Below are 20,183 nucleotides of genomic sequence, written 5' to 3' on the forward strand. Positions count from 1 at the left end.
TGATGAGAATGGTAGGTTCCATAGAGTGTATGTTCTTCAGCTAATCCTGCAGCCACTGGAAGTGGTTTGCAGGATTAAGAGCAGAATTCCTCTTAATGCTGTTCTACTGCTTGCACGTGTCTTCCATCTCTAAATTCCAAGTTTACATATAGTCTTGAACACACGGAAGATCTTAATGTCATAGTTAACATCCTTTATATTGTGCTTAAGTGCTCGTTTGATTCTGATTAACAGAGCAAGAATATAATCACACATGACAAGAAATGGTTAGCTTTGTTTCTTCTGTATTTATGTGCAAATTTTACAATATATAGAAAGACATTTATGTTAAATACAATTATACTTATTTTTTCGACCAGGGTTCCCGAGGAGAAAACGGCCCAACGGGTGCTGTTGGTTTTGCTGGTCCTCCGGTATGTGTTTCGTAACACTAATGAGTTTCCTTTAGTCATGCTTTGACTTTAGTTTCTTTCATTATGAATAATACTACAGTGTTCTGGAATGTGAGTCACATTTTTTGTTTCAAAAAGAGCTGTTTTTGTTTTTTTTTTTTATCCATCATTATATAAAGTAGAAAAGAGCGCCAATGAATACCCTAGACAGTTGAAAAGTAATTTTGTTGATGAGATTATGTAATTATTCACCAGATTTCGTATTTTCATGAACATGCATGAACATGTTGCTCCTTTGAGATTAAAGCGAGGCAAGTTGTAAAGTGTCATCTACTAAAAGTAGAAAAGATTTCCTCCATGACTAGTGGAGGATGGACTGAATTGATGGATCAAACAGAAAAATTGTGAGCTCTTCAGTGAATACCTCCAAACTTTCCCACAGTCTAAATATTGTGATTCAGTCTTTCACAAAGACTTAGGCAACTGCTTTCCCTGATGGGAAAAGAAAAAAGAATGTTTGTTCAGTCTCTTTTACTTTTAGATATGCAATAGGTGTAAAGGAAAATAGAAAATCTAGAGAAATGAAAAATATTTACTAGCTTAGAAATTATTGTTAATGGAAATAGTGATTTCACAGTTTTCAGAAAACATATCTGTGATCTGCAGATTGTGGTGAACTGTTGCAGTTCTATTGAGTCAACCCATTGAACAAATGCACTGTTCTTTGGGCTGATTTGTTCTCCTGTTATTTTTTGACTTCTAGATATTTCTTACAAAACATCTTTGTTAAGTTAGAAAAATGTGGTATTCTCGGACTTGAAGTCTCTCCTAAATATGATCTCTTATAGGGCCCTGATGGTCAGCCAGGTGTGAAAGGTGAACCTGGGGAACCTGGACAGAAAGGAGATGCTGGATCTCCAGGACCACAGGGTCTTGCTGGGTCTCCTGGTCCACCAGTAAGTATAAATAACATAATCAGAGAAACAGTGGCATAGGTTGATCTTGCTTAATTAAAATGTCCGGAGTGTTCACTATCACCCCCCTCTTTCTCGTTTCTTCTTAGGGTCCTCCAGGTGTTCCTGGTCTGAAAGGTGGTCGAGGAACTCAGGGTCCCCCTGTAAGTAGATTTAATTTTTTTTTGTGACCTGACTGCAGATAATCTAATACTGCAAATTTATGCAATGTGTTTATCATTCCTCATCTCGGCTCATGTTTCACAGTCTGTAACATTTGCTCACTAATTCAGTTAAGAAAACTTTAGGCGATCCATGCTGTATTTCTTTCAGTAAAGTTGATATTAAAATGTTTTTTAGGGTGCTACTGGATTCCCAGGATCTGCTGGAAGAGTTGGACCTCCAGGACCAACTGTAAGTCAATTGACATATTCCTCAGAGGTGTAATTTATAAACCGGTCCTTGAGAAACTGAAGACTAAATAAAGTGGGAACGATGAAGCAATGTTTATGGCCTGATGCTATGGAAGAGAGCACTCACTTCTCTGACTGCATGTTTGCATCTGACTTTATTAAACAAAATTCATTAGTCTTGGGGTTGATCCAGTGTGTCCAAATCAGTGCAGGACTTTTCATTGGATTAAGTAGGCTTTGGTTAGGCTTCAAGCTATTCAAGCTGCTCTGGTGAGTTAAAACAACAACCTTATCTTCCTGTGCCCCTCCACTCCCCCTTCAATGATGACTGAAGTTAGAGTTTTTGTGAAAGGAAGAGACCTCTTCCAGTTTATCTCGCTATGGAGTTACTCATAAGATCTATTAAAATAAATAAAGTAAGAACAAACACACACAAAAAATCTCTCATGTCTAAACATTTTTAGAAACATTGTAGTTTAAAAACAAAACAAATAAACCTGTGGATCTACATGTGAAAATTCAACTCCAAAAAAGATGATTTTGTCCAAAATAACTTGCAGTCATTGTTAGTTTATCTAAACGTGAAGTTTATGGAAAACATATTATAAATGTGAAATTCTTTAAAAGTCTTTGAAAAATTAACAAAGGTCAGTGAATACACTTATTTGGAAGAAATGAATGAAAGTTTGAATGTGAACTTTGGCTTGATATTTGAAAGAATGGGCAAGGAATTATCTGGCATTAGTTATACACCAGAGGCTAAAAAATAAAATAAGATGCCTTTTAAAGGAGGGAGTTGGAATGGCAATGGGATGAGAGAGAAGGGCAAAAGGGCAGAGCTTGGACATAATTTGAAAACCCTGGGAGTCCAGCACAACTGTAAATTGAGATTGTACTAGCTCTGAGCTCTGTCACACTGTGGTCATCCCTCAGAGTGTGCATGTTTATAGTTAATCAAAACACATTCCTTAGAGTTTAATAGTCCTGATTAGGAAAACGTCCAATGTAATGAGGTCTTTTAATCTTATTAGGGAGCTCCAGGACCTGCTGGGCCTATCGGTGAGCCAGGAAAGGAAGGTCCCCCAGGTCTTCGTGGTGATCCTGGTTCTCATGGCCGTGTGGGTGATCGAGGACCAGCTGGGCCTCCTGGTGGTCCTGGAGACAAGGGTGATGCAGGGGAAGACGGGCAGCCGGTAAGTCCTGGTTGTTGTTATTAATTCCCTCTAGGCTTGGTCTTGTTGTATTATTGCTACAGAAACGGTGGTAACATCATTTTATCCTTTGTGGATTTCAGGGACCAGATGGCCCCCCGGGTCCAGCAGGAACTACTGGTCAAAGAGGTATTGTTGGTATGCCAGGACAGCGAGGTGAAAGAGGCATGCCAGGATTGCCAGGTCCTGCGGTAAGTAATGACCAAGTTGATACACCAGCCTTGGATTTTCTCCTATTTGTGGGTTTGAGAGTATAGTGAACCGTAATGTGAGGAGAAGGTTGGAAATCTCCAATTCCTGGAGTGAATGTAGAGAGAATAGTGAGCAACTAAATCTCATGAAAATGCATGAGGTGGGAGATTTTGTTTCTGCCATTATTGGATGATGTGATCCTAAATTAAGAGTAAGTGGGTAATGTGTTAAGATTTCTGGCTAAAATATTCCTATCTGACTTGAAACTAGATCTTTGAAAAAAACACTCCAGACTGTTCATTTAGGTGCCCAAAGGTCACTTGAATGTGAGTAAATATTCTGTAAGTGCTATTTTGTAAATTGTGAACTACAGTATTCCAAACTGCCATTTGTGCTCTCTTTACTTTCTTCTGGGGTTTATAGGATACTTATTGGAAAGCATGATGATCCAGAAGATCAAGTCATTAAGTAGAGTATTAATAAAATGATGATATGGAGGAATTGTCACTACCACTTGATCCATAAAGTCAATTTACAGCCAGAAATTATTCCAGGCTAACAAAATATGTTGTAGGTGAGACAGACAAAGGAGAAAAAAAAAATATTACTTATTTCAAACTGCATTACATTTTTGCAGAGTTGGGTAGACCTTGTCTATTGCAGATAAGGCCATCAGATATATTGACATGTCAAGAGGAGTGTGCGCTTAGAGAGTTGCTACTAGATAAACTTCTTGTGAAGCTTCTAGACAATACAACCCTATTCAAAAGAGACTAACACAATTAAATTGCTTAAAAATACACATTATATTAAATACATATTCAAAATCTATAAGAACAACACAGTACTTAATTCTCAGTTTTAGGAAACTATGAATGTTGATTGTACGTCAGATTCATGAATTGTGTTTTATGGTCAGGCTTTTTTCTGGTGCTTTCTTCATTTAGTGATTAAAATTTTGGTGTCATATTTCTCATCTATTTAGGGTACACCAGGAAAACAAGGTCCCACTGGGCCACCAGGTGATAAAGGTCCCCCAGGACCTATAGGCCAGTCAGGTGCCACTGGTCCCGTCGGTGAAGCTGGCCCAGAAGTAAGTGTTTGAGCCTAGTAATATACAAAACTAATTAGTCTAGTGGTTATTCTCCTATACTTGAGGCTAAAGATGGAGAACAGCTTTCTAGTTCTTGTAGAAATGTAAGATTACGGAGCTAATCGATAGCCCTGTATTTGTTTCACAACTCTAGGGACCTGCTGGTAACGATGGTACTCCTGGACGAGATGGAGCTGTTGGAGAACGTGTAAGCATAAGTTGTTTTATTAAGTCAATTACATAAATCTCCATTGTTATTGTTGATGTGTAGTGGATTTGTTTTCTTCATTCAGTTAACTGCCATGGAGAATTTGTTGTAAAAGCATATTATAGATTTGAATAATAAATATCTCTCATTGAGATATTTTATAAGAACACCTGCCTCCAGAAACTCAGACTTGAGTTCTTACAGAATTATTATCTTTGTAGATTGCAACTGTGAGAAAATAGATTAGGAATACTAAAGGCTTATTGCTTTGATCTAGTCCAGTCCTCTTCAGATAATTAATATTGAAATTATGTTTTGCAGGGTGATCGTGGTGAACCTGGCCCTGCAGGCTTACCAGGTTCCCCAGGGGGCCCAGGAACTCCAGGTCCTGTTGGCCCTCCAGGAGATGCAGGTCAAAGAGGTGAAACTGTAAGTGATACCTTTTGTTTGTTTGGCTGGTTTTGTTTTGTTTGCTTTGTTTTTAATAGTTTGTTTATCAAGAGAAGCATTTTGTCTACTTCTGTGCATTGCTTCATGTGTCATCTCTGTGCAATCTTTGTAGGGTTCTCGAGGTCCAATGGGTCCCCCTGGTCGTGCAGGAAAAAGAGGTTTGCCTGTAAGTTCTCCATGATCACTGTGATTTTATCTGCGCTATTTATTACAGGAATTTGTGTGAGAAACAGAACCCAAATTACAATGCTGAACAGGGCTTCAACTTTTAATGTTCTGACTGCAGATGAATGCAGGTAGTCTTCTGAACTGTAAAGTTGTACAAATCTGTTTAAATGCACCAGTGTTTTTACTCTTTCTTTAAAAATAGTTTGCAGAGAAATAACAAATGCTTTGGAAGTCTCTCTATTTGGAGTGTGATACTGCCCAGAGGATGGGAGACCTGAGTTAGTAAATTGCTGGAGTCTGACAATTCAAATTAGGAGTAAAGCAATGAATGCTGAACAAAAAGACAGATTTTAGAATCAAAATGGCAGAAATATGAAAGATAAAAAAAAAAAAAAAATCACCTGTTCCTATGAAACTGCCTTATTCAGCTTATGAGATTCTGACATCAATCCAAATAGAAAACCAAACAAAACCCATCTATTTGTGTTACATAACTTTTTTACAGTCCAAGCTTGGAACAAAAAATGAATTGCAAACTTGGGAAATTCAAAAGAAAGCTGTCCAGTCCCTGAGCAGAAGTCATATGAGAGAAAGGGAAGTTTATTGAGTAGTTAATAATACTGATGCCACTAATAAACTATTTGGAATTTGGCATTGAGAAATTTAGAATGAAATTAAGGATAACAAATACAGAATTGAAAGCAGAAGCCATTTTTTTTTTTTCCAACGATTCTCAAATTAGTATGAAAAGCTTCAACCTACCTAAAATACCAAGAATAAAATTAAGACAGCAATAGAACCATGCTATTTGTACTGGGGAGCCTGAACACTGTTATCTGCAGTTAGAGAATGTAACTTCAGTTGTACTTTACCCATAATGAAGGCAAAAGGAGCTGTGAGAAGCAAAGTATGCAACATGGAGGTTTTCATACTTAAAACAGGTTTTATTGTTAGAAGTGTGTGAAAGATCCTTAATACTTTAATCATGTCCGTGAAAATCATTTACCATATCCAGTAAGGCAAAGATACTTTGCAATTTCATTATGCAATTTGTTTAGCATCATTATTACAGGTTTTTTGTTGTTGTTGTTGTTTTACTCTCTAATGAAACTAAACAGACTAAGTTTACCACACTAGAAATTAAGTATAACAGTTTTATGTAATTATTTGCTTTTGTTTCATAAAAATTAAGATTCCTGGAGCTGCCTCAGCATCACCTTCTTTTTTAGCTTTAGAAGTGAAAAAGATCTGAATAGAGTGTCTAAAAGAAAATGAGGTTTTTGATATTTTTTTTTTTTTTTTTCAGTTAAGAATTTTACATTTCATTACTGATTCTTACAGGGTCCCCAAGGGCCTCGTGGTGACAAAGGTGACAATGGAGATCGGGGTGACAGGGGCCAGAAAGGACACAGGGGTTTCACTGGGCTTCAAGGTCTTCCTGGTCCTCCTGTAAGTTGTTTTGTTTATACTCTAATGTTATTTCTTTGGTAGTTAAACCATGCATTAGACACACATTAAAACAAAACCAAAGAACAAACAAAAAAATCAAAACAAAAAAATGACAAAGCAAGTACACAAGAGCTCCTTTTTTTTGTCAGCATATTTGAACACATTACAGTCAAGAAATCAAATGCAAAATCTCCTGAGGACTATGACTGTTTCTCTAATATTTGTAAGAACATGTTTTCAGTGGCAATTGGTTGGAAATACTATCAAAAACTTAATTTTTTGACAGTTCTTCACTGATCATGTTCAAGAGCTGAAAGTTTCAACATGTAGGCAAAGAGTTAAACAAAACAAGACAAAACAAAGCATCTTTCTACTTCACAATAGCAGTCGGTTACTCTTTTGTAAGCCATCCTGATTCAAAGTGTTGTGAATCACCCGTCTTCTGGAGAAACAACTTTATATATACTTAAGCATCATACTATATATCTCAGTCATGATTGCTGTAGTTACTGTGTCTTTGTGACAAAAGAGAAAAATAAGATGAAAACTGATCAGAAGAGGAAAGGTACTACCCCTTGTTCCTGTATATTATAACCTTATTTGTACATAATGTTGTATATTACACCCTATTTCTTTAAGACTAAAGGAATATACTGCAAATGCCACAATGATAACGATAGTTTCTTCTGTTTAGGGCCCTATTGGTGAACAGGGCAGTCCTGGCATTCCAGGCCCATTTGGTCCTCGGGTGAGTAGAAGATTTCAGTCTGGAGTTTTTCTTGCTTGTTTTTCCCACAAACAGATTTCTGTTTGGGTTTCATTTTTAGTTTCCTTGCTGTTATTGATTTCAATATGATGTTGATTACCATATCTTTTGCTGAGAGGCATTACCTTGTTTAATATGACAAGGCATTAATGTAGGTGTAGTTTATAGCTAGGTAAAACAGTTCAGATTAACTACAGGGCTACATTCTGCTTATATAGACACTTATGCTACATCTGATGCAAAGCCACGTATGTGGCAGTTCTGCTTATTGGTATTCTGCTTTTCTTACACCTGGGTATCACTGACCCAAAAGTAAAGGCGAAATATGAATCCTTGTATGTTCCCAAGTGGCAAGATGTCTCTGGGTCTGTATACATTTCGGCATACAGAAGCTACTCCAAAGTGTAGCACTTGGAACTGAACTCACTTAAATGTTTTAGGAAAAAATATACCGTGGATCCAGTGGATATATTGTCTGAGGTGATTACCGTTAGAAGAATAGCATTGAAACTGTTTTCTTAATTTTACAGAAGAAGAAAAAGGGTGATTTTTAAAGTTTGGTAATAGACATAAATGATTGTAGTGCTTCCTGAAGAGGTATTGCTTGTAAAAAGGCTGTTTTGTATACAACTGTTATTAAATGCTAAAACCGATTCCTTCCTTCTTATTTTGTCTAGGGTCCTCCAGGCCCAGTCGGTCCTTCAGGCAAAGATGGAAGTCCTGGGCCAGCTGGGCCAGTTGGGCCTCCTGGTGTTAGAGGAAGTGTGGGAGAAGCTGGACCTGAGGTGAGCTGATAGGAATACGGAGGGAAGAGGTTACCTTCAAATAATGAGGTTTTCTTTTGCTGTCCATTGTAGCACGTTCTCAAACGTTCATGAGTTCAAGATAAATCATGATATTAGATACAGTTTCTCCAACAGCTAGTTGGGGTATCTGTGCATAGGAATCATAAATCATAAAACATATGTTATATCATCCCAAGGAGGGTAGCTGGAAAATTAGAGTGGTTTGAGAAATGGGTGACAAGGCTGAGCATGTGAAGAGTTAAAGAATGACGGTGCTGATTTTGGGCGTGTAGATAGAAAAGATGCCTAAAACAAAGAGCAAGACAGAGGAGACAGTTTCAGCTGTTTTCCTGTCTTGTAAGACAAACATTTATGGTGTTTCCTGTCTTTATCATGCAAATATTTGCACTATTTCATTTGAATTTCTGCCAGTTATCAGAATTTCTATTTCTGCTGAGGCATCAATATTGAATGAATAGTCTGTGGTAAAGTATAAGAATAATACACGTATCCAAATATTTCTTTTGTGTAAGGAGGCAATACAAGAAATACTACATACCAGTATTTCTAGTTTTGCTTTTCATGGTGACTTGCGCGCCACTATTAATTGGAAACAATAAGAAGTAAACGTAAGCGTTTCATTTGCCAGACGTAGAGTGTATTAGTTTGGGTGTGTGCACTAGTTTTGGAGCACTAATCAATCTCAAAGGAAATGCTACTTTTTGATATACCTTCTGATGCACCAGAGCATCAAACTTACAATGAAGGTATATTGCAGACTTTCCACTGCCAAGGAGCTCACAGAGCCTGCACGTGGACGTATAATGTTTATTGACAGATGTTTTCTGTCTCAAGGCTCAGTTACCTCCCCACATAGCACAGGCCAGATTAACAGAAGGACCTCAAAACCTGCCACTCAGGGAAATCTTCTTATTCAGGAAAATACCTGCTGTGCCAAGTCGGGATGATGTGAATTCTGTTTCGCATCTTTGGTGACCTGGGGCCAGAAAGCTCAGCACTATGAAAGAAAAATGTATAGATAGTGCCAAATTCTCCCTCCAGGTTTACCAATTGCAAGTGTGCCTGAGGTGACTCAGGGGAGGCAGGAATTTTAGATTGCTCTAAAAATTACTTGCAGCTGTTTGGGATTCTGCGAAAAAAAAAGCAATTAGGCTGGAGTTTGAGAACAAGGAGGGACAGATGGCTTAAAAACCTGAAATCAAGGGTCCGTTCCTTGATGACTTTTTCCAGCTGTTGTCTGAAAGCTAGAGTAAGAAAAAAATGAGCAAGGTGTTAAGACACTCAGTGAGTACATGAAGCAGAGTACTGTTCTAATCTCTTCTCAGAATGTGGTACCTCATGTGCTGTTCTAATCTCTTACCTCTGATCCTGGAAATGTAAATGGCTTACTTATATCTGAATTTTCCACGCACATCAAGGTGACTGGCCTTGAAGTTTTGCTTGTTTAGTCACTAGTTTCTGTATTATTTGGCCTAGTATTCACTCTGCTGTGCCTTTATTGCCTTTTTTTTGTTTGTTTTATCTTAGGGTCCACCAGGTGATCCTGGCCCTCCTGGCCCTCCAGGCCCCCCAGGCCACCTCACTGCTGCCATTGGTGACATTATGGGACACTATGATGATGCTATGGCAGATCCACTCCCAGAGTTTACTGAAGATGAAGCAGCTCCAGATGACCACAATAAAACAGACCCAGGAGTCCATGCCACACTGAAGTCACTGAGCAGCCAGATTGAGACTATGCGCAGCCCGGATGGTTCAAAGAAACATCCAGCAAGGACTTGTGATGACCTGAAGCTGTGCCACCCATCCAAGAAGAGCGGTACGTATAAACACACCACCTTCTGTATGAGCCATATGGTTCTGTCTTATTTCCAATACTTGGTCACTGAAAAAAAGTGTAGTACAGATTTTGATGGTCTAAATCAACATTAACACAAAGTACTCAAAAACTTCTCATAAAATTATTTCTTCTTCCCTGTGAGATATATATTTTGTTGTGCTGCATATTCATTTATTCACCATATATTCAGATGTATGTTTTACATCTGAAATATTTATACTTCCACGTACTATTAATTCTGAAAGTGTTAGCGCAGTGGAGTACCGCTTCAGTGATGATAGATGCAAGTTGGTACATCAGGTGTGAATATTGGCTTAGCTGTTATTAGCTCAAAATGTTACCTGTGAATTGATGTCCTGTGAATGCTTTCCAGCCAGAATTCTCTGCTGCTGCTGCGTACTGGCAATTCATAGGTGGCAATATTCTAACATGCAAATTAGGAGTTTCCCTAATTAATACGGGCTACCAGTGATAAATCAGAACAGACTGGAAGGCAGAGACAATTTGCTGCAGGCCTTAACAGCTTTTCACCTGTTCCTGATACATTGCCTCCAGCATCAACTTAGGAGAGGCTGACATCGGTTCAGAATCTGCAGAAAAAAATATCTTCTAGCATTTTTTGTGTACTTTATGTGCTTGAAGCATTCAGGAGCTTTGAAATGGATTTAAATAACCTTAAACAACTTTCAAATCTGAATTCCCCAATCTGGAAATATTTGAAATACTTGTCAGCTTTCAATTAAAGCACCATTATGGTGTATACCCAAAGCACACATCAAAGCACGCACTGGATTGTCACATGAAAGATATGCATGCTCTTTCTTGTTTTTTATACTGTCAAGACATACCTTTTCTTATAACTTCCCTGTTATTTCAAGAATCTTAGTAATATAACAGAATTCTGTATTTCATTTCTTATTCTTTGTAGGTGAATATTGGATTGATCCTAACCAGGGATGTGTTGAAGATGCTATAAAAGTATACTGCAACATGGAAACTGGAGAGACCTGCATTTCTGCAAATCCATCTGCTATCCCACGTAAAACATGGTGGACCAGCAGATCATCTGACTTGAAGCCCATTTGGTATGGCCTTGATATGAACAGGGGATCACAGGTAACTAAATATATTTTATTTCAAGAATTAACTACTGTGAACATTGATTCCTTCTTGTTTAGAATTTCATCTGCTCTGCTGAGCAGATTCTGCAACAGTCAGAACATTTTAACTCTTGATCAGACTGGTTTATATACAGTTAGTTGTAGTCATACAGAAATTATAGGAAAGGGAGCTGGGAGAAACAAGGAAAGAATATCTGAGGCGGGATTGGCTATAGATAAACCACTTCTGGTAGATGTTTATTTCTCTTGACCCTAAAAATTTCAGCTTTTTTAACAACCTATTTTAGTAACTCACTATCTTTGTATTTAGGGTGTATATGATTGAAATCACTGCTGTAATTGTTTAATTGAATTCTATACTTTCTTTCAGAAAGCTCCATACTGCTAAAGTTACAAGTCTTACTTTATAAATTCTGTCACCTAATCTGTTTTTTTAAAAAAATAAAGTTGTTGTCATGTGTGTCATAGTGTTTCAGAAATGTTTATAAAATTTACAAGATCTTAATCAATTTTCATGTAATAAATGGTGATCTATTTCGTATCTTCACAGTTTGTGTATGGGGATACAGCTGTCACTCAAATGACATTCCTGCGCCTCCTGTCAAAGGAAGCATCCCAGAATATCACTTACCTTTGTAAGAACAGTGTTGGGTACATGGATGACCAGACAAAGAACCTGAAAAAAGCAGTAATTCTGAAAGGGGCCAATGACCTGGAGATCAAAGCAGAGGGAAACAGCCGATTCAGATACACTGTGCTTCATGACAGCTGTTCGGTAAGTTCTGTCTTTTTGTCATTTGGTACGGGGTAAAAGGACTTTTGGCTTCTAACGATGGCAGTAATGACAGTTCTTCCTTAATTTGGAAAAAAATAAATAAATCCACAGAATAGGGTAACTACAATGCTGCAGAATTTCACCATGAATTACAGAAGTAAGCGATTGCATAGGTATTTTACTAATTCCAATTTTATATAATAGAAGTCTTCATTATTTAGAGGATATTTATAACTTACCAGTTACTAGTGAGCATATGGAAATAGATATCTTCACAGTTTGCATTTCCCAATATCTGTTTACTTCTGTGTTAAATCACACAAAGAAGTCAGTCAAGCATCTGTCTACCAATTGGGTAGGATTATTGCAGCAATACCCTGGAGGAAATCCATAGGAAAGGAAAATGTTCCCCCTGAAACTTTTTAGTGGCCTTAAAAAACAGAAAGTAGAGGTTGTGTAAATTTTGTCAAGTTCAATAGCATTCTCAGCCTAGTCCAAAATATACAGCAAAATATGCATAAAATCTGTTTTGCCCTTTATATATATCAGACTACTCTGTACTTTAAAGGCATGTACTTCAAGAAAGTGGATGCAGGTGCACATAGATATAAAGAAAAATTTCATATCAAAAAGAACAATCAGTGCAGCTTGAGAGAGGAATCCTGCTGTCCGTTGGAAGGATCTGTTCATCACTGGAAAAGAAAGACATAGGCATTTTAAAATATTCAAGGTGCAGTGCAGAAGGGGATGCGTTACTCAGCAGGGATGCAATGAGATAATTCTGAAATATCTCAGACAGTTGACTCACCAGCTGGAATTCAGGCTGTTTCTCAGATGAGATCTGGACTAATTTTTCCCTCTTTTTTTTTTTTTTTTGTTTTTTTTTTTTTTTTTTTCAGAAACGTAATGGGAACGTGGGCAAGACTGTCTTTGAGTACAGAACACAAAATGTGGCACGCTTACCTATCATAGATATTGCACCAGTGGACGTTGGCAGCACTGACCAGGAGTTCGGAATTGAAATTGGGCCAGTTTGTTTTGTGTAAGAGGAAGGGGGGAGATTAACACACTACCCAGCCACAGCAGCAATTAAACACATGAACTTAGACTGATTGAAGTTAATCCTGAGACTCTTGAAGTAATGGCTGATATTGGATCAGCATTGTATATACAGTTCTTTTTAAATGCCCGGCCTCCTTTTGAATATTTATTTTACTTATAAACGTTCCGTTTTAAATGATTGAAACCAACGCTTTAGTACAGCAGTACAGTTTTAAGAGAACCGATGACCACCTTTTAAAAATGACATGAATATTTGTCCTTGCTTTTGTTTCAGATAATTTCAGAATTTACAGGTATTCAAAATAGGTAGTTTTAATGTGGGACTACGTAAAGCTCTAATAATTTCTTTTGCTTGGATGCATACTGAATAACAGAAAAGTAGAGCACTTTTGTGAACTGTTGGCAATATTTCAGTCATATCTACTCTCTCTACCCCAGTTTATCTTCCTGTGGTTGCCAGTGTGTTAGCCATTCACAGATATCTGTCTCTTGTAGAAGAAAATCTCTCAGACAAAATCATCTGAATCTGGCATTGTCTTTCCTGCACTTTCCTATGTAATAGCCTGCTCGTAAGAGTATTCCACAGCCATGATTAATTTATGAAGCAAAAATGCTACTGGGGTAAATACGAGATTTCAGTAGGGGTGTCCCATATCTTAAACTATAAGGCCTGATTTCACTTCTCATTATCTGTGTAATTCCATTAAATTATTATTAAGCTTCAAAATACATTTTAACCCCAATAGTTGTCGATTTTCCAATACTTGCCCATCTATGAAGCCATTACGTATCAAATTATACCAGTGTCTTATATATGGTGCCAATTTATGTATGTTGCAAATCATTCACTTGTATATCAGACCAATTGCTAATAAAGAGAAAGAAAATTTAGGAATTCATTCATTTGGCTGACATCCAGACATGCACCACCAGTAATTCTGTCTTACTGGTCTTGAGCTGTCAAGGCAAGAAAACTCCATCATTTCTTAGCATGAGCTACCTCATCTCTGGAAGTTGGGATGCATTTAATATTCCTACTTTTATTTTAGATATTAAAAGGTGCTATGCTTCTGTTATTATTTCGAGAAAGGAGATAGGCAGGGCAAAAACAAACAAACAAAAAGTGATGGTGCTAAATGACTCTGTAGAAGGCCGATGAAATAAAGATGCTGACTGTCAATGTCATTTTCAGAGTTTAGCTGTTACGCTTATGGTGTTTGAGAGAACAATGTTGCAGTGCATTTATTTGTTGGTCATGCAGTATATAAAATGTTTTGTGCCACCAGCATGCTTTATTTTGTAAAGTATGCGGGTACAAACTTACGTAGTCTTTTATTATTATTATTATTTCTTTATTGCATCTGTGCTCTCCAAGTTTTTTTGTTTGTTTCTTTAAAAAAAAATAAAAAATAAACAGCTGGGGCCATCCCTAAAGAAAGTCATGCACATAGCTTTATTCATGTATCTTTGCAAAGCATTTAATTAAATACGTGCTTCTCGCTATGGAAGTGGTTTCCTTTTTGTAGAATTCCTTCCAGTGTGTCCCATATCAGTCCGTTTCCAAAGTAAAAATAGAAGTATTTAACTCGTGTTTGGTTGTGTTGCTGTTTGAAAAACTCCTTTGCAATGTGTTCACCTGAAATATTTTACACCTAAGAATATGAAAGTATGTGGAATAGTACTTTGTGACGGTTTTCACAAGGCAGGTGTCGATTTGTATGGAGTAGTCACAAGAAATACTATTAAGGCTGTCAAACTTGCGTTGTCTGAGACTCCAGAGATTTGTATTTTTTATTCGAGGCTCAGCAAAATGTGATTTATCCGATTCCAAGTGTCAGTGTTGTCTCTGACAGAAAACAGTTTCAGGACAAGCCATGAAGTTGTGCTGTATTAAAGCAGGCAAGAATTTATGTTTGTTTCCTCCTGAAAGGACAGGAGCTTTGGAAACTCCCATATTGTCCGTGTGCACATCCATAGGGGCAGGGAGTCATCAGATTCATGCTGTCATTATCTGTTGATTTATTACCCGTGCTGGAACACTAGGACTTCTTTTGTACTCTTATGAAATGATTTCTGTTAATCTGTGGCTCAGGAGCCGGCATGTCATATTGTAGCCTTAAGAAATGCCAGGATAATATTAACTACAGGGAATGATCTGAGGTATGATGGCTCGCCCCAGCATGTCTGGGGAAAGGTAGATATCTGATGGCAGCGTCTCTAAGGGACGTTTGTCCAGAAGCACAAAGTAAAGAACATTTGGAGGACAAAAGCGCGTTTGAAAGTTTTGTTGTTGTTGTTTTTGAATTTGTGCTTTTCATCATCAGAATGGCATAATCCGTGATTAGTATAAACGTTTTGTGAGGTTGTTGAAGGAGAAGAGTAACTGATTGTCAGGGATATATGCTTTCTTTCTTTTCACGTCCCTTTGCATCTCCATCTCCGTACAAAGTGCGCAGCGTTTCCTCAGGAGGGTGCCTCAGGCACTGAAAGAGAGCTTTAACTAGGCAGCACCCTAAAATAATATTTTGTAAAAAACATCACTGGAGAATCGCTGAGGCAAAGCCTTAAAGTCTGAGCTCATTGTAATGCAAATAGTCGGGCATGCTTTTTTCTGCTCTGGATATCAGTGTCTGTTCTGTACATGCCTATGACCTCTCCTTTATCGTTTAAACTTTCCCCAAGTACTGCAGAACCTTTTTAAGCAAGGGAAAAAAAGAAGGTGGGGGAGTGGATGGGAGGAGCTGGGGGAGGATTTCTCTGCTTGACGTTACTGTTCTTCTCATCTGGCCACGTGGCATAGACGTGGCATAGCCTTGTATAGACACAGCTTTAATTCCATGAAAGTAGAACGAAAGAGCTGATAATTTGCACAAGGCTGATTTGCTTCTTTAAGCATTAATTAGATATCAGCTATTTAGGAGATGTAGTGCAATTCTCCTGTCTTTTTTTTTTTTTTTTTTTTTTGGCTAATGTCCTCAGGGATGAGAGAAAAAAGTACTTTAAAACGGTTATGGCAGTAAAATGGCAGAGGCTGCATTTAAATCAATTTTATAATTAAAAGAATTGGTTATTGTTCTGCTTTTCCTAACTGGCAGTCCTGCAGAGTGCTGTCCTCAGTGAGGAAGGAACCCCAGTGCTTCCAGTAGCTGACACCTCCCAGAGCAGCTGTGCAGCAGTAGTGTGGCAAAGAGTCACTAAAATCTCATCTGGAAGGTAAAAGTTTGTTATCCACTACTCACAGATTGGCACTGTGCTGTAGGTTGTGAGTGGTGGAGTTGATGATACAGTAGTTTAGCTTGGATGTTTAGAGAAGACCTATTTGGAAATATATAGTTTAAAATCTGATTTTAACCAATTCGTCTGGATTGTTCTTCACTGCTAAGCTTTTATCCCCGTGTCACTGAACTATGGCTATAAAGATGTGACTTGACTCTGTGCAATCATGCAGCTTGTTATAGGCTTGAGACCAAGAAGAGCTTGTCTGTTGTGAGGGGCCTTACCAGTGCGATGGGATCCCATCCTTTGAAATATCTCACTGAGAAGAAAACAGCAGCCGAGTAAGGAAAGGAGCAGCTTTGGTCTGTGGAGCTATGAGTTCTTTAACTTTTCACCTTTGGGGCTTTGATTTTATACAACAGAATCCATTTTGGATGTCTTTTCTTGAGCAGCGGCTCCTAACGCTGAGGACTTTTATAGAGTATTGAACTTAGATTTCTTACAAGTTAAATCTTTGAGGGAATATTTTCATTCTGAGGTATGAAAAAATATGAAAGATCTTTCAGAGGCGTTCAGTGGGCCTTGAAGGGTCTGGCAAATATTCCCAGAGATGAAAAAGTGTATTTCTCTGCAAGCACAACGTACAAGGAACTGAGATTCAAGTACCGCTGAGCCTAGTCTTACTTTGCTATTGACTAGTTTTAGTCATCTTTCATCTTATATTTTGGTAGGAGTTTGATTATGCTTTCTCTAAGGTGTTTTCTTTTATCACTGCTTGACATCTCTTCCTAATTTATTGGGAGCGGTAAGGGTCACGGAGAAGGACTGATCTATTTGAGCACATCAGTCAGCCTGCCCAGCGGTTTAGCTGGGTGATATTCGTGTTGCTTTGTATAGCCTATAATGAATAATATTGTAGCCTTTTAAAAAACACTGCTCTTATTCCCTCTGCATGAGCCCAGCTCTGAATGCATGTGTCAAATGTGATCAGAGCCTTCTCACAGGGAGCTCTTTATACTGAGCAGTTCTAGATGCTTAATATGTGGGGCAGAAAAGGAATTGGTGGTTTAATCCTGCCTGAAGAAGAGGGGTTTTTGGCTTGCACTTTTGGATATATGCACCTCAGTTACAGAGTGACTGCGAAAAGGAGTTTACTTTTAGCATGAACCGTTTGCCCTTTTAAAAGGCAGCTTAAGATGTATCTCCTCCACTGCCCTTCCTCACAGACCTTTTCAGTTCTCCCTGCTCTGGCACTTCCCTCCAGCTCGGTGGTTACTATTGTCTCTGGGTGTGTGGGACCAGAAGTTCCTATCTCATGTCCTCTTCCTCTCAAGCTCCTTCTTTAACTATTTGTTAGCTTCTTAGTAACTATGAGAAACATTCGACTTTAAGTTTTTAATGCTAAAATCATTCTGTAGAGTACCAGGGTACGACTCAGCAGCAGAAGAAGGCTCCAAGCAACGTGGAAATTTAAGCAAGGAACTTTGATAGCATTGTATCTAGAGGCAACACAATCCAGGTGTGCAGAGCATAGCAAAGAGAGGAGAATGAGGAAAAGCTCTTCTCTGTGAAGGCAAGTAAAGAGTCTAAAAATGGATTAAAAGCAAAATGTATTATTTTCCTTATTACTGCTGGGTGAGGGCCCTGAGGTTTATTTTATCTCCTGTAGTTGGCTGAGACTGAGTAAAGCAGTTACTAGACTGGTAAACCTGGGAAGAGTATTGCAGGCTGAGAGGTTATATGGTTGAAGAATATGAGGTATGTATGAGAAATTGGAAAGCTAAAGAGTTTGAAGATTTAATCACAAAACTGAGGTTGGAAGGGAGCACATAAGAACACCTAGTCCAACCCCCTGCTCCAGAAATCATCTATATTAGGTGTCCGGTCAGGGTTTGAGTGTCTCTGTGGGTGGACACTGGGAAACCTGTACCAGTGTTTGAGCACCATCACAGTAAAAACAGCAGTAACCTGGCTCCCTCATCTGCATTCCCTCCCATCAGCTAAATTCCCCAGAGCCCCAGGCGAGCCTTCTCCAGGCCAAACAGTCCCAGCTCTCTCTGCTTCTATGAAAGATGCTCCAGTCCCTTCATCATCACTGTGGTCCTGTGCTGGCCTCATTGCAGTAAGTCCGTATTTCTCCTGTACAGGGGAGCCCAGCACTGAACACAACACAATCAGGAAGGATCACTTCCTCTGACCTGCTGGGTTTGATTCGGTTTAGTCAAATATCCCTTGGAAGGCCCTTGGAATTTCAGATGCGATTCCAGAAGGAATTCCCAGTTCTAAAGCTGGGTAAAAAAGTATTCGAATCCTACATGAAATTTAAGAAAGTCATTAGGATTTTCCAGACAGCAGAACCCGCTGTACAAAGGTGGCCTTCAGCAGCCTTTTGCCCAGAAATGTGCAAGGTTTTAAAATAATACATAACTTATCTACTCCCTGACTAAATCTCTCAGTCTACAGATTATTTTTTTATTATTATTATTTTTTTTTTTTTCCTGGAAAGGGAGGATACACTAAAGGCTTAATCCTTGCTGGACAGTTGGACTCAATGAGAGAGGCTGTAGTTATAATAATAAAAATGGGTCTCAGGAAGATATCAAACCAGATGCAAAACGAATAGCAGAACTAAACGTGACTGTCGAAATGGCAATGCGAAGAAAAAGATCCTCCATCAAGCAGGAAAATACCATACAGAGAACAAGGTAAAATTATAATAGAGAATGATGGTATTATCAGCCCCCCTGCCCCCACCAGACAAAAGATAAAACCAAATCAGCAGTTCAGTACATTAAATAGAAATGCTAAAGAAACTGTGGAGCCATAGACCTGGTTAGTATGTTTCTGCTAGATTACTGTGTCCAGGAGATCGTTATTTTATTGCCATGAGCTTAAAGATCTTGTTAAAGCCTGTGACTTCATGCACTCACAGATACGGGTACCATACGGTTAGATTCAGTTTCTTGAAAAATAGAACATCTTTAGCCTACATGTGTTACGTGTTGTCTTGTAGTTCAGTAATTTAGCTACTGTTAAAAGTGGAGATAATGCTTATTAATGTATCAAAGGCATGAGAACAATGATGAAGAATATAATGGGTTATGATTAAGAACCCTTTATTCCTTAATTGAGATATGGTTATGCATCCTCCAGAGCAAACTGCAGCCTTATTTAGGAATGTAAGTGCAGAAAAAACATGCAAGTTTGTGTCTGACAAAGCATCACAGAACTGCCCTTTGACTTAGTCAGCTGAGTGAAAAATCCATCTGGTTGTAATAAAGGAACACTTCTGTAGTTCCGGAACCTCCAGTCAAAGATTTTTCCCGGTATGGTAGGGAGCAATCTTCCCAGAGACACAGAAACACAACATTCACAGAACATTGTGACAATTATAGGATCCATCATGATAATTTAGGAACCTCTGACCTCTAAGGAACATGTCTTATTCTACATAAAAAAAAAAAAAACAACGAGTAAACCCAAAGCATTTACTGCTGCCAAATCAACTCAGCCATTTCCTGACAGCAATCCTATTCTCTGCCTTGCAGATGCAACCAAACGAACAAGGAAGCATCAGTAGGCTTTCTCGGGTACCTTGGAGGTAGTGTAACAAAGACAGTAAAGCTGAAATGTGAGTCATGACAGGAACATTCACAAAACCCCACGGGAACTCGGTAACTGTGTTCTTAATTGATATGAACTCGGACCTGAAATTCAGCAACAAAACACAAGTTTTGATCCTTAATCCAGAGGTGTCCATGGCTAAATGTCAATTGAAAGGAGATTATGCAGTCTATCTCGGGAATCTCCTCTGGCAGCAACAGAGCAGTTTTGAACGAGCATAGCTTTGTCACGGGCAGCTTGGGGAAAAGAGGATGACCACAGACCTGCTAGGCAGGAGATGTCACAAGCAGAGTGGGAAAGCAGCAGTGCAGGTTACGGTCAATGCTTCCAGAAGAAACCCTTTAAGGGGTAGTTATTGCAGGACAAAGTACGGGTAAGAAGATGAGCACCAGGAGTTTTTTCTATGAGACTTAATTCACCCTGGAGCGGCAATCCTGCAGCACG

At 38.6% G+C, this 20,183-nt stretch overlaps 1 protein-coding gene across 1 annotated transcript in view; it reads left to right on the top strand.

Moving 5' to 3' along the window:
- The window catches only part of COL5A2 (collagen type V alpha 2 chain), a 104,321-nt gene extending 89,914 nt beyond the window's left edge, over positions 1 to 14,407 (top strand). The window contains exons 38-54 of the mRNA XM_035331607.1: positions 360 to 413; positions 1,241 to 1,348; positions 1,456 to 1,509; positions 1,706 to 1,759; positions 2,790 to 2,951; positions 3,053 to 3,160; positions 4,147 to 4,254; positions 4,409 to 4,462; positions 4,784 to 4,891; positions 5,025 to 5,078; positions 6,422 to 6,529; positions 7,224 to 7,277; positions 7,973 to 8,080; positions 9,629 to 9,920; positions 10,870 to 11,057; positions 11,613 to 11,837; positions 12,737 to 14,407. Of these exons, the coding sequence (XP_035187498.1) occupies positions 360 to 413; positions 1,241 to 1,348; positions 1,456 to 1,509; positions 1,706 to 1,759; positions 2,790 to 2,951; positions 3,053 to 3,160; positions 4,147 to 4,254; positions 4,409 to 4,462; positions 4,784 to 4,891; positions 5,025 to 5,078; positions 6,422 to 6,529; positions 7,224 to 7,277; positions 7,973 to 8,080; positions 9,629 to 9,920; positions 10,870 to 11,057; positions 11,613 to 11,837; positions 12,737 to 12,883 (1,986 nt within the window). The 3' untranslated portion in view covers positions 12,884 to 14,407. The remainder of the gene's footprint in view (positions 1 to 359; positions 414 to 1,240; positions 1,349 to 1,455; positions 1,510 to 1,705; positions 1,760 to 2,789; positions 2,952 to 3,052; positions 3,161 to 4,146; positions 4,255 to 4,408; positions 4,463 to 4,783; positions 4,892 to 5,024; positions 5,079 to 6,421; positions 6,530 to 7,223; positions 7,278 to 7,972; positions 8,081 to 9,628; positions 9,921 to 10,869; positions 11,058 to 11,612; positions 11,838 to 12,736) is intronic.
- The last annotated feature ends 5,776 nt before the right edge of the window (positions 14,408 to 20,183 follow it).

This window comes from Oxyura jamaicensis, chromosome 7, assembly GCF_011077185.1.
Source record: "Oxyura jamaicensis isolate SHBP4307 breed ruddy duck chromosome 7, BPBGC_Ojam_1.0, whole genome shotgun sequence".
Lineage (NCBI taxonomy): Eukaryota > Metazoa > Chordata > Aves > Anseriformes > Anatidae > Oxyura > Oxyura jamaicensis.